Source organism: Lutra lutra, chromosome 1, assembly GCF_902655055.1.
Source record: "Lutra lutra chromosome 1, mLutLut1.2, whole genome shotgun sequence".
In the NCBI taxonomy this organism is placed as follows: domain Eukaryota; kingdom Metazoa; phylum Chordata; class Mammalia; order Carnivora; family Mustelidae; genus Lutra; species Lutra lutra.
The window spans coordinates 70222597-70237722 of NC_062278.1; the positions used below are offsets into that span (position 1 = coordinate 70222597).

Here is a 15126-nt window from a genome sequence, read left to right on the forward strand (position 1 = left end):
AAACTTGGTTATCAGATTTGTATTAATATAAAAATGTGACCTGAGACATATAATGGTAGAAGGCAAGATACAGGATTTCTGGTGCTAGGAGCTGAATTTTTTATTATTTGGTTGAAAATTTGAGCCTCCCAATGGTTTGTGAGGAAATTGGTACAGGAATTTTAAGATGTTTATTTTAATATTACCTACACAGTATATCACTTACCCAGATTTCTGGCTTCAAATCCTATACTTTTTCTAATACTCTAAGGTTCTTGGTTAAGATAAAATATCTATGGGGTACCTGGGTGGCTCAGTGATTAAACGTCTGCCTTCGGCTCAGGTCATGATCCCAGGGTCCTGGGATCAAGCCCCACACTGGGCTCCCTGCTTGTCAGAAGGCCTGCTTCACCCTCTCCCACTCCCCCTGCTTGTGTTCCCTCTCTCACTGTGTCTCTCTGTCAAATAAATAATAAAATCTTAAAAAAAAAAAAAGAAAAGAAAGGAAAACATTTATAGAAAAAAATTAAACACAAGAATTTGGATCAGTGTAACTTTAGATTATAAATCAACAACATACCTGTATGCTTAAAAAGGAAGCATAGCACTAATGTGTATAAATAGAAACAATATAGAACACCTGATATAATTGTCCTCTAATACACATTTTGACTACATCTTAGGTTAATTTATTTACTTCCGTGTTCTATGACTTAAAATAGACATGAAATACTATTAAATGATAGAATAAAGAGATAGCAAGTCACAAAATCAATTCCAATATAAGTGATTGGAAAAAGAAACCCCAAAGAAAGGTGGAAAGACCTGAGATTATCCTGGTTAAGGAAGGAAAAACTAAGAGCCAGTTTCCTAATGATTGAGATATATATATATCACCCTGAGGACTAACAGATGTAACCAAATGTTCCATTCTAAGGAAGATGCAAGAAAAGGAAAGAAGAATTAGTAGTAATATTTTTATTTGAAAGGAAAACACTCTGTAATTTTAAGGATGCATGAAAATGTAGTTTTTTAAGCTAGTTTTCTAGATATGATCAAAGGGGAGGATAATATCTTCCCAAATAGTTGGTAGACTTTGTTTAGGTAATCTGTCCTGGATAACAGTTCCTGATACTCGGTGGCATAAAACAGTATTTCATAATCATTTACAATAATTTCATAATCATTTTATTCTGCTCTTGGATTGTGTAGGCCAGGAATTAGGAAAGGGCACAGCAAGCATGGATAATTTGTCCTTGCTTCACTGTGTCTAGGGTCTCAGCTGGAGGTAGCTCAGATGACTGGGGGTACAGTCATGTGAAGGCTTTTTCACTCAAATGTCTGGTGTCTGAGCAGCAGCTGAAGACCAGCAGGGAGCTCTCCAGTGGGCTGAGTGGATCCATTGAGGGTTGGCCTCCTGAGCAGTTACTACTGGAATCATGGAAGGGCATGGTCATCATGATGGGTTGACTGTGAGGAGATGGTCTAAGAAGCTTCCGAGGGCTGCCCAGAGTGCCTACATGTAGCCTGGGCTTCCTCACAGCATAGTAGCTTTGGGTAGTAGGATGCTTTATATGACAGATAATGGCATCAAAATCAGGTGTTAATCAAACAAGGTGGAACGTGCATAGCCTTTTAAAACCAATCCTCAGAAGTCACACGGTATCACTTCTTCCAGAATTTACTGATTAAACCAATCACAGTTTTGTTGAATTGAAGGGTATGAAACATGATAACCCACTTCTTGATGAGAGGAGTAGCAAAGAATTTGTATCATGGTTTAAAACCAACACAGACCTAAAACATTTCTAGTTGAAATCTTGTCCTTCAAATTACATATTTAACATGGCTATTAATTAAATTGTTATTATATAGAGGGATGGCAAGGACAGCAGTCGGTCCTTTGATATTGGGGGAAAGGGAGAAACTACTAAGTTTGGGATGCTACTAAACTGGGTAATGGGAGGAAAAACTATTTCTCTCCCCAGTATTTCATCTTGAGAGACAAATTAAGATCCCTTAAGAGCACTAGAATCTGAGCAGAAGAATTAAATAAGACTTAACTGCCAAAAATAAGTATAGTATTTAGGAAGTTCCTTTTTTTTTTTTTTAAGATTTTATTTATTTATTTGAGAGATGGAGAGAGAGAGCATGAGCAGTGGGGAGGGGCAGAGGGAAAGGGAGAAGGGAAGCAGACTCCATGCTGAGCAGGGAGCCTGACATGGGGCTCAATCTCAGAACCTTAAGATCATGACCTAAGCCAAAATCAATAGTCACACACTCACCAGATTGAGCCACCTGGGCACCCAGGATAAATAATTTTAAAACAGAAGATTGGCCAATTAGTTTTTAATATGTTAATGACATTATGATCACTTTGGTCATTTCAAACTGATCACATTATTGTACCCACAGTTACCAGAATCCTTAAGTTATACTTCACAACTTGAGCATTATATTGGGAAAATACTGCTTCTGAAATTAGTAAACTAAGAAGCTTTGTAAATTTTGGTAAATTGATTCCTATACTTGAACTAGAATTTCCCTTTTATTTGGCAATATATTTTCTTTTTTTCTTACACAGACCAGTTTTAAGCAGATTGAGAGTATAATACATTTAAAGAAATTCTCGGTGTTTTCATGGAGCATAAATGTATCTGATGTTTAGAATTGGATTGCTTTGCTATCTATTATCTTGGTTTCTTCTAACTGGAATCAGTAGTTCTTCTAGAAAGAAGTTTTTTCCTTTGGTTTGTGCTTGTTAACTTTGAAATTTCACAAACATTATGAGAGTCTCTATAAATTAAATTTTGCAAAATGACTAAGTAGACTATTAATATTAATACTTAAATACTACATGCTATAAATCAGGCACTATTCTAAGAGCTTTATATTTAATCCTTGTAACAAGTTTATGGGTAGAGACTGTTATTATCCCCATTTTATAGATGGGAAATTTGAGGCTGAAAGAGGTTTAAAGACTTGCTCAAGGTCAATTATTAAGTGGCAGAGCCTGGATTTGAATCCAGGTAATCTGGCTCCAGAGTCTATGCTCTCAACCGCTACACTCTTTTATTACATATAAGAAAAACAAAAAACAAAAAGTTATGTGAATTGCATATAATTGATTTTAAACTATTAATACTTTGAATATCAGTTAAATAGTGGTATTATCAAATTGTATCTATAAGCAATTTATTGTTAATTATTAATATAATGAATAGTTATTAATAGTTATTTATTTTTGTGTATATATGTGTGTGTTCTTTTTAGTTTGTCTCACAGTCTAACTGCCAGCAGTTCCTGAACACTGTTTGGTTTGGACAGATGTCAGGTTACCGACGTAAGCCCACCTGTAAGAAGATAATGACAGTTTTGACAGTTGGCATCTTTTGGCCAGTTTTGTCACTTTGTTATTTGATAGCTCCCAAATCTCAGTTTGGCAGAATCATTCACACTCCTTTTATGAAATTTATTATTCATGGAGCATCGTATTTCACGTTCCTGCTGTTACTAAATCTCTACTCTCTTGTCTACAATGAGGATAAGAAAAACACAATGGGGCCAGCCCTTGAAAGAATAGACTATCTACTTATACTGTGGATTATTGGTAAGTGTCAAGTTTATTCAAAAGATTCTGCTTTTATATAGCCCTTAGTTCTCCCTTACTTGCTGGCATTACAAACATGTGCATTCACTTTATAATTTTAAACTGTTTGCACAGCAAGAATTTGAACACTTTCATGTTCATTGAAGACTTAACTAACATTTTTGTAATGATAAATGATCCTGAACTTGATAAGGGAGCAGATCTCTTATTTAATATTACTTAATTATTTGGAAGTGAAAAATTCTTTATTCTCAGTCTCTAAAATTGTTTATTATCATTAAAACAGAAAAATTGTGCTGATGAATGCTTTTTTTGGTATAAGAGTATGAATCTTCCTAGGTACTTTGAAAATGTAATATATATTATACTTTGTTGCATTTGAAGAGTTAACTATTTTGTTTTATTAAAACATTAGTTTCCCTTTTAAGAACCTATTAACTGGGGCGCCTGGGTGGCTCAGACAGTTAAGTGTCTGTCTTTGGCTCAGGTCATGACCTCCAGGTCCTGGGATGGGGCCCCATGTCAGGCTCCCAGCTCATTGGGGAGTCTGCTTCTCCCTCTCCCTCTGCCTCTCCCCCTGCTTGTGCTCTCTCTCTCTCCATCTCTGTCTCTGTATCTCTCTAAAATGAATAAATAAAATCTTTAAAAAAAAACCTTTGAACTTACGAGGTTATATCTTTATCTTTATTATAGAAACATTATTCGAATTTAGATTTAAAGGATTCCCTGGTGACTCACTGAATATGAATCAGTTCTTTGTAATGATAACCAGATCTTTTTAGAAATGACCAGGTTTTTAAATATAAGAAACTTTTTTTTCTGAAAATAGTTTTTATGAGTATTATGCTATATGATAAATATTTTAAATGACCTCCTGCAGTTGTTACAGCTCTTGTCCTTTTTTGTGGGGGATGGAGGGGAGTTGAGACATAATCACATTGTCTATTTATGGTCTTTTAATGACATCTCCTTTATTTCCTTCTGTATCTTCAGCCTTGTTTTGTTTTTGTTTTTAAATTCAATTTAGTTAATACATAGTGTCTTATTAGTTTCAGGGGTAGAATTTAATGATAAATCAGTTGCATTTAACACCCAGTGCTCATTACATTAAGTGACCTTCTTATGCCCATCACCCAGTTACTCCATTACCCTCCACCCACCTCCCCTCCAGCAACCCTCAGTTTGTTTCCTATAGTTAAGAGTCTCTTATGGTTTGCCTCCTTCTCTGTTTTTATCTTATTTTTCCTTCCCTTCCTCTATGTTCATTTGTTTTGTTTCTTAAATTCCACATGAGTAAGGGGACACTGGGTGGCTCAGTCGGTTAAGTGACTAACTCTTGGTTTCAACTCAGGTTGTGAACTCAGGGTTGTGAACTCAGAGTTGTGAGATCGAGCCCTGCGTGGGGCTCTGAGCCCATCAAGAAGTCTACTAAGCTTTCTCTTTCCATCTCCCTCCACCCCTCTCCACACTTGCTTGCCCTCTCTCTCAAATAAGTAAATAAATCTTAAAAAAATTTCTACATATGACTGAAATCATATGGTATTTGTCTTTCTCTAACTAACTTATTTCATTCAGCATAATACCCTCTAGTTCCATTCATGTCATTGCAAATGGCAATGTTTCATTCTTTTTGATGGCTGAGTAATATTTCATTATATGTAGATTATATATATATAATATAATGGATTATCGAGATAGCTCTATTATCTATATCATATTTCTATATATAGATATTATAATATCTATATGTAGATATTATCTATATGTAGGTATTATATAGATATATAGATAATTATATAGATATCTATAGATATCATCTATATAATATTATATAGATATCTATCACCTATAGATATCTATATAATTATCTATATGTCTATATATCCATATATTATCTATATATATCATATAATATATAAATAGATATACATATATGTATTTTATATATTATATATATCACATCTTCTTTATCTGTTCATCTGTTGATGGATATCTGGGCTCTTTCCATATTTTGGCTATTGTGGACATTGCTGCTATAAACATTGGGGTACATGTGCCCTTTAGAATCACTATGTTTGTATCCTTTAGATAAATACCTAGTAGTGCAATTGCTGAGTTATATGGTAGTTCTATTTTTAACTTTTTAAGGAACCTCCATGCTGTTAATTTTAGCCATTCTGACTGGTGTGAGGTAGTACTTCATTGTGATTTTGATTTGTATATCCCTTATGGTGAGTGATGTTGACCATTTTTTCACGTGTCTGTTGGCCATTTGTATGTCTTCTTTTGAGAAATGTCTGTTCATATCTTCTGCCTGTTTCTTGACTAGATTTTTTGGGGGAGGCTGTTGAGTTTGTTAAGTTCTTTATGGATTTTGGATACTAGCCTTTTGTCTGTGTGATATGTCATTTGTGATTATCTTCTCCCATTCTATAGGTTGCGTTTTAGTTTTGTTGATTGTTTCCTTTTTCAGCCTTGTTTTTAAACTCAGCATTTCTCACCCATCTTTTTGCTATTTGCTGTAGGGTAAAGGATACTAAAATTTAGTATTTTCTATGGTATAAAGCACTGATTGATCAATATGTTCTTTATTGATTTAATTATTAAATAATTTGAGAATATTACTGTATCATTTTCACTTTTAGTTCTCCAGCTATAAAAATAATGTGCATGTTTTGGAATTTTAATTTTTATTTGGAAGTTAGTTCATTTTAAGCAACTTGATCAGAGTTTTACTTTTAAAAGTATTCAAACCATTGTGCATTAACATTTAAAATTAAGTAGAGGGGCGCCTGGGTGGCTCAGTGGGTTAAAGCCTCTGCCTTCGGCTCAGGTCATGGTCCCAGGGTCCTGGGATCGAGCCCCACTCGGGCTCTCTGCTCAGCAGGGAGCCTGCTTCCTCCTCTCTCTCTCTGCCTGTCTCTCTGCCTACTTGTGATCTCTGTCTGTAAAATGAATAAATAAAATCTTAAAAAATAAATAAATAAAATAAAATAAAATTAAGTAGATAAAGTAAAAATAACACACATCTGAATTCTAGGTTAAAGGGAATTAAGTACTTTCTTCTTCTTCTTTTTTTAAATTTCTTTTCAGTGTACCAGAATTCATTGTTTATGTACCACACCAGTGTTCCATGCAATATGTGCCCTCCATAATACCCACCACCAGGCTCATCCAACCTCCCGCCCCCCAAGTAATTTCTTGTTAATATTTTCTTCTCCTGTATTTCTGCTATTTTAATCTAAAATTTAATATTTTAATTTAGGAAGTAATTTATACCTTATCATGTGTAATTCCAAATTGCTTTGTTATAAAAGCTTTCTAGTGTGAAACTTGTTTATATTGTTTTTTGAATACGTTTAAAAAATTTTGAATGGAATCTCTAAGAAGTACTTTTTCCCTCTATTCATTTAAACTACTTCTAAAAGATTGTTATATATGTCTTATTACTATAAAGGAAATTTTATATCATTTATCTGTAACCTATTGTTTAAATAGTCATGAGAAAAAATCTTTTATTTGTTATATAATTAAGATTCAGGTTTCCTGAGTCTGTATAAGGATCAAATTAACATTTATATTTCTTAGCAGGAGGTAGAAACTTACTGAACTCAAAGAGTTATACACTCTTTGGATAGTGTAAATATTACTGTTGTAATGGAATTTCATAATAATGGTAAAACTAGTTACTTCTTTTTAATCATGATGGCCCTATTTTCAAAGACATTATTGAACACTCATGCACACACAATATGATTAATTTTCTAACATATTCTGCTTCAGTTGAAGAGCATAATGTGCATTAAGCTAGTAAAATTCCTGGAAGTGTTTTACTTCCAGCTTCTGCTTTGAAACCAATAGATCTGAATAAACCTTGCCAAGGATGTCTTCTAAGCCTGTTAATGTAATTAGATCCCTCTGGGCTTCCTTAAATATGTAGATCTGAACTTGCTTTAAGGAAACATGTAGGGATCATTGGCCCGCTTATCTAAAGGCACGTACTCATTCAATGTATTATTTCATGCCGTGAACACAGTGACTTTTGGCTTATGATGGCTGACTTCTGTACATTGGTTTCTTGTTCTTTTCCTTGGTTCTCCAGAAAAAGTAGGGTTAAATTATAAAAAAACACATAGGTAAAATGAAAACAATGTGTCAGTGAATACATGGAATATTAGTGGTATCCTTTTACTTAATTTTTTACTGTTAGGATATAATAGAATAGCTAGTATAAAAATATAAAAATAACGATTTTATTTATTTATTTGACAGAGAGAGATGGAGCACAAGCAGGGGGAGCAGCAGGCAGAGGGAGAGGGAGAAGCAAGCTCCCTGCTGAGCAGGGAGGCCGGTTGCGGGGCTCCATCCCAGGACCCTGGGATCATGACCTGAGCTGAAGGCAGATGCTTAACTGACTGAGCCACCCAGCTGTCCCTAAAAATACATTTTTTGAAATTTAGTATATCTACTTTGTCCAAGCATAGGCAGGAATGAGATAAGGTGCAACACTCGTGGAACTTATGGCCTAATTAAGGCAAAAACTTGAGAATTGCACAGATAAATGAAAAAGCACAAGTGAGTTAAGTGCTGCTAAGTAAAGGTCATGGAGCTAGGAGAGCAAGCATATTATAAGGGCATCTTACCAGGTCAGGAAAATTGGAAAGGCTTTCTTGAGGAACTGATAAATGAGCTAGATCTAAAAAATAAAAAAAAGTCAGCTAAGACAATTAGGAGAGGAGTATTCTAGGCTGATATAAAAGTTACATTCAGAGGCACCATGGCAAGAAGGAGTGTGTACTGAGTACAAAGAAGGTACTGAGTAAATACTGGAGCAGAGAGAACAAGAGAAGCAAAATCCAAGATGAAGCTGTAGAATGTTGGATGGTGCTTCAGACCATGGACAGGCTTGTGGGCCATGTTAAGTAATTTTGACTTTATGCTAAGAAGAACGGAAAACCATTGAAATTTTTAAGTATTTGAGTGACGTGATCAGATTTGCCTTTTGTTTTTGTTTTTGTATTTCAGATTTGCCTTTTGAAAAGATCATTCTGGCTACAATAGAGAATGGTTGTTAGGAGGATAGGGCTGTGGCAAGAGTGGATAGAGGGAGACCAGAAGGAGGCTGTTACAGATGAAAGCTGATGGTACCTTGGAGTTAGAATTGTTATGAAAGAAAAAGAAGGGAACAGATCTGAGAGATACTTACAAAGTAAAGTCAATAGGATATGGAAATACACAGTATATAGGAGGTGAGGAAGAGTGAGTTTATTAAGCAGTATAGGTATTTTGGAAAAGTACTTGGTTTGGGGATCTGTGAGAGGGTAGACCCAGAGTATGGTTTTTGGATACGTTGAAATTAAAGAGACTTCAAGATATCTAAAAGACAATTAGACATCATGGTCTGGAGCTCAAGAGGAATTCCAGGCTTGAGTTAGCAATGTGTGAATAATCTGCATATTACTTATATATGAAATCATGGGCATGGATGAGACACTTGAGAAAGTATAAAATGAGAATAGAGAAGGTAGAAGCAGGCCTTGAGGAATCCCCAAATGATGGGAGTATAGCTTATAGTGTAGGTTACTAATTCTAAAAAAAAACAACAAAAAAGACCCTAAAATATAGTACATTGACTAGTACTCAAAGGCATTAATTATAATAGTTTAAAATTATTTTGTTCTCTTAATTCAATTCAGAAATATCAAATATGTCAAGTGTATTATTTTCATTTTGTTGTGGGGTGTTGCACAGAAGATGGGAAACCACCTGACAGTAGTCATTGTTCTTTCACATGTCTACCTTTTTTTTTAATCAAAAATCTTTTCCGGGGCGCCTGGGTGGCTCAGTGGGTTAAGCCTCTGCCTTCAGCTCAGGTCATGATCTCAGGGTCCTGGGATCGAGCCCCGCATCGGACTCTCTGCTCAGCAGTGAGCCTGCTTCCTCCTCTCTCTGCCTGCCTCTCTGCCTACTTGTGATCTCTCTCTCTCTGTCAAATAAAAAAATAGAATCTTTAAAAAAAAAAAATCTTTTCCAATTCCTTTTGTAATTGTGGTCAAGAGTTCCTTTTAGGTATAATACTGCATTTTACAGAAATAAAACACTTATTTCTGGAAGCATCTTTTTTGGTTTAATGTTTCAGTGGATAGCATTTGAGTTTAAAAAGATAATTGGTTTAACATTTTTGGATAGTTTTTATGTATTCACTTTAAATAGAAGCTCATCTAAGTGGAAATTTTAAAAGTATTTTCTGTGTCAGATCTGCAAGTATTTAAAAATGGTTCTCTACATAAAATATGGTTACTGTATAATTAAGATGTTATAAACAGTTTTTCAAGAATGCTTCATGTGCTTCCTAGGGGAATTATTCTGCCTACTGGTAAGCCAGAGGATGCTTTTGACTGGCTCAATGTAATCTCCACCCATATGTTATATTGCAGCACTCTGTTCTTTTATTACTACATATTCTCCTTAAAAAGATCTTATGAATGAATTTATCATAAAACTATCCTAGGTTATAATACTATTCTCTGATACTCCTAGGAATATATTAACTATGGAGGAATTTATGGCCAAAAAAGGGGAAGGGATTTTTGTTTGTATGTGTGTTTGGGTTTTATTTGAGTATATTTATTCACTTAGCAAATTTTTTGAGCACCCACTATGTATTAGGAATTGTCCAGGACATTTAGGACATTGGTTAATAAAAACAAAAATTCTTACTCTTGAAGAGTTTCCTCTAATGGGATGAGTAAAGTCAGTTAATAATAGACATAATAAGTACACTATACCCAATGTTCAAAAGTGTTAAGTACTAAGGGAAGAGAAAGATAGAAGCAGAGTTAAGGAGTTGGGAATGGAGGACATGGGGTTTGCAATTTGAAATAAGATGATCAAAGTAGATGGTAAGCAAAGATATGCAGTAAAGGAGTTAATCAAACGGATATCTGAGTGAGGAGCTTCCAGTCAGAGGGAAGCTGATGTTAGGCCCTAAAGCAGGAGTCTTGTGTGTTCAGAGGATAGCAAGGAAGCAAGGAGGCCAGTGTGACAAGCAGTGGAAGGAAAAACTGATAGGAGAGAATGTGAGAGGGGAGAAGTGATACATGTCCCTGTAGGTCAAGAAATTACTTTCGACTCTGAGAGACATGAGATAAAAGGGAAGGTGCGGCACCCACTCTGCAAAATCAGCAGCAGTGATCTTGGGTTCTCACTGACATTCACACTCGCGGTACACAACAGGTGAGAACCTGGCCCTGGTTTACTTACTAGCTTTGTACAAGGGGACAAGACAGGGAAGTACAACATGTCAGCATTACAGCTTCCAAATATATCTTTATTGGCAGTTCTTATAAAAGTCTGTGGCTATTTCCCAGCGCTATTGTGGGCACATTCACTTGTACGGGATGAGGCCGGATGGCTGGGTGTGGGCTACCCCCAGCTAGAAAAGCCTCGATTCTAGCGGCAGCTATGTCTCATGAAGCCCAAGAGTGTAGCTCCCACTGCAAGCACACTCTTAAGAGAGACATCACGCAGAGAAGCCAAGGCCTATATTTCTCAACGTATCTTTTTTTTTTTAATCTAATAAGAAGACTAAAAAAAAATCTTTATAGATAAAATTTTTTAAATGTCACAGAGTTGAAGTCAATAAAGAAGCACACCCTGTTCGCTGATGAGTTGACATTGTAAAGATTCACCATCCTGGAAACTTACTAGGTATTAGAAGCTACCATATTTGGAGTACTCCAGGAAATCATATAGACCGTGATTTTTTTTAAATAGCAAAATTGGAATACTCATATTAATCATAACACTAATGTAATAAAAAATACTGTTAGGGAATGGACAAATCAGTAGTCCAATAGAGTAGAGAAACCAGAATTCGATTCAGTTATATATATATGATACTATTTATTATATACTTTCGTTATGAATTATTTTTTAAAATTTATTTAAATTCAATTAATTAACATATATTATTAGTTTCAGAAGTAGATTTCACTGATTCATCAGTTTCATCATGTCTTTTTGTAGTTTTGGCTATGTATACTTTCAGGGTCTGTGAATCCACTTGGAGTCCTCCCAGTCCAGATGTAGTTCCCCAATCGTTTTTATAACAGTATTGAATACAGCCGACCTTTCGTATTTTTCTTAACATAGTATGTTTCCAAGGAAACCTCTTTAAAAGACAGTAACATGAGGTTGTGTTCCCGTGGAGAAAGAGCTCAGACCTGTAGTTAATCCTTTCTCCTCTGGGAGTTACTTCAGAGTTTTGAGAAGGGAAGTAACACTTGCGTTTTTTTTTATGCTTAAATCACATGGTTTATTGGATCAGTATAAAACATATACCCAGTAGCAAGAGAAAAGAGATCTGGGTATAAGTATACACTTAGGATGGAGTGGAAGGACCACAAAACCGAATCCTGTGTTAAAGATATTTCAGTTCTCTACAATTTTTTAAATTAACATATAATGTATTATTGTTTTCAGAGGTACAGGTTTGTGATTCATCAGTCTTATATAATATCCAGTGCTCATTGCAATACATGCCCTCCCCAATATCCGTCATCCAGTTACCCCATCCCCCCACCCCACTCCCCTACAGCAAACCTTAGTTTGTTTCCTATGATTAAGAGTCTCTTATGGTTTGTCTCCCTCTCTGCTTTCATCTTGTTTCCTTTTTTCCTCTCTTCCCCTATAATCCTCTGTCTTGTTTCTTAAACTCCACACATCAGTGAGCTGATATGATAATTGTCGTTCTCTGATTGACTTATTTCACTTAGTATAATACCCTCTAGTTCCATCCACGTCATTGCAAATGGCAAGAGTTCAGTTTTTTTGAGGGATGAGTAATATTCCATTGTATATATATACCAAATCTTTTTACATATTCATCTGTTGTTGGACATCTGGGCTCTTTCCATAGTTTGACTATTATGGCTACTGCTGCTATAAACATTGGGGTACAGGTGCCCCTTCAGATCACTACATTTGTATCTTTGGGTAAATACCAAGTAGTGTAATTGCTGGGTCGTAAGGTAGCTCTATTTTCAACTTTCTGAGGAACCTCCATACTGTTTTCCAGAGTGGCTGCACCAGCTTGCATTCCCACCAACAGTTTAGGAGAGTTCCCCTTTCTCCACATCCTTGCCAACATATGTCATTTCCTGACTTTTTAATTTTAACCATTTTGACTGGTGTGAGGTGTTGTTTCATTGTGGTTTTGATTTATATTTCCCCGATGCCAAGAGATTTTGAACATTTTTTCATGTGTCTATCAGCCATTTGGATGTCTTCTTTGCAGAAACGTCTGCCCATTTCTTGATTGTATTATTTGTTCTTTGGCTGTTGAGTTTGCCAAGTTCTTTACAGATTTTGGATACTAGCCCTTTATCTGATACGTCATTTGCAAATATCTTCTCCCACTGTCAGTTGTCTTTTCGTTTTGTTGACTGTTTCCTTGGCTGTGCAAAAGCTTTTGATCTTGATGAAGTCCCAATAGTTAAAATGGTTGAATGACCTAAGTGTGAGAAACGAATCCATCAAAATCCTAGAGGAAACCATAGGCAGCTACCTCTTGAATCTCACTTGCATTTTTACAAGGATTGCTGTGGTTGCTGTGTTGTAAATACATTTTAAGGAGACCAGGATAAAAGCGGGGAGACCAGGTAGGGTATTTCAGTAATCCAGGCTAGATGGTATGGTGGCTTGAAGTTGAAGAGGTAGTGACAAGGATTAGGTTCTAAATATATTTTGAAAGCAGAGCTAACAGGATTTGTTATTGCACTGAATATGTGAATTAAAAGAAATAAGAGTCAAGGATGATTCAAGGAAGTTTGGATTGAGCCACTAGAATGATGAAGTTTCTATCAACTGAGATAGGAAGAGTTCTAAGTACAGTGAATTTGGGGCAGAGATTAAAAAGTTCAGTTTGAATATGTTAGGATATCCCGTTGAGGATGTAGAACAGTCAAATTCATATACAAGTTGAATTTAGGAGAGGGGGTTAGAGTTATTGATTCTATAAATACAGATTGAGTTTTTGAGAGATAAATTTGGAAATCTGCCCATAGATTTTATTTAAAGCCATTAGATTAGACTGCCAAAGTGTCTGTAGGAGTGAGCATAATAGGGAAAAGAAAAGAATCAGGAACTGAGCCTTTGTGGTGTGTGTGTGTGTGTGTTTAGCATCAATTTATTTGTTTTCTTATGCTTGTTTCACATTTATTAAAATTCCTCTCTGAGAAAGATATTATCATATAAAACTTATAGTTATTTTCTTTCAAATTTTGAGAACTTTTTACTAAAAAGTTATTTTTTCTTCTAAATGAAGCTAAGCTGATATGAGTGTTATTTATTTAATATCCTGAGTTTTAAAGTATTTTTCAGTTTATTATTAAAGTAAGAGCATTATTTAATTTTTTTTTCTTCCTTTTTTTAGGGATGATTTGGTCAGACATTAAAAGACTCTGGTATGAAGGGTTAGAAGACTTTTTGGAAGAATCCCGTAATCAACTCAGTTTTGTCATGAATTCACTTTATTTGGCAACTTTTGCCCTCAAAGTGGTTGCTCACAACAAGGTGACTATTAGCTATGTTAATTGCAGACACAAGTGAAGTTTGTTTAGGAAAAACCTGAGATATGTAGCTGTATAACTCAGAGTTACATTGCCCCAAATCTATATCTGATGTGTTTTCATTTTAAACCTATCCCAGTGTAAGGGAATAGTCTGCATTGTTTCCTCCCTTCCAATAGTTTGAAGGATGTTAATTACCTTTTAATGTTGGTTACCTATTATATGCCAGGCACCATGGTTGATACTTGCTATACTTTATCTCATTTTATCCTCACAGGGACTCTATGAGACAGATGTCCTTATCCCCATTTTGCAAATAAGGAAAACGAAGCTCAGAGATATTAAATAACTTATTCAAGACCACACAGTAAGAAACCAAGACTGGATTTAAATCCAGGTCTGTCTAGGCATTTTCTTTCTACCAAATGCCAATTCCTTATATCTGAGCTAGGTTCATATACCTCATTAATGTGTATATATACTTAAAATGAGAACACAAAGTTACTGAAATTAATAAGTGTTAGTTATCTTTATACCTGCTAGAAAAAAGTTTATCTTTAAGAATTTATTCTGTAGTGTTTTACCTCATTCAGAATCATGATTAGTATCTTCTATAGCTTAAAAGGTGATATAAATGTGATAATTTTTGATGCTTCTATTTTTAAAAGTTAGCATTTGACAAAAATTTAGTTTTATACACATCTTATAATTTTATGAAGATATAGCTCTTCCAAGCCCAGAAAAGGTAATAGATTTTATGTTAACTATCTTTGTTTAAGCCTTGGGTTTAGAATTCTTCTAAGGCATCATAGTCAAAGAACTGAGAGATATATTTTCTGTTTTTTTAACTACTTTATAGACTATAGAAGAAAAACCGGTTATCTTATATCATTTTACTTTATTTAAAAAAAACTCTATTCCTTTAAATGATCAGTAGTATGGAACATGTTTGTTAGGCATTTTCAG

General features: G+C 35.0%; 1 protein-coding gene across 4 annotated transcripts in view; it reads left to right on the top strand.

Annotated features, from left to right (window-relative positions):
* Positions 1–15126, top strand: part of TRPC1 (transient receptor potential cation channel subfamily C member 1) — a 72608-nt gene that overhangs the window by 40033 nt on the left and 17449 nt on the right. For all 4 annotated transcript variants that reach the window (XM_047726855.1, XM_047726865.1, XM_047726876.1 and 1 more), the window contains 2 exons: positions 3253–3589; positions 14025–14164. In XM_047726855.1, coding sequence (XP_047582811.1) covers positions 3253–3589; positions 14025–14164 — 477 coding nt within the window. The remainder of the gene's footprint in view (positions 1–3252; positions 3590–14024; positions 14165–15126) is intronic.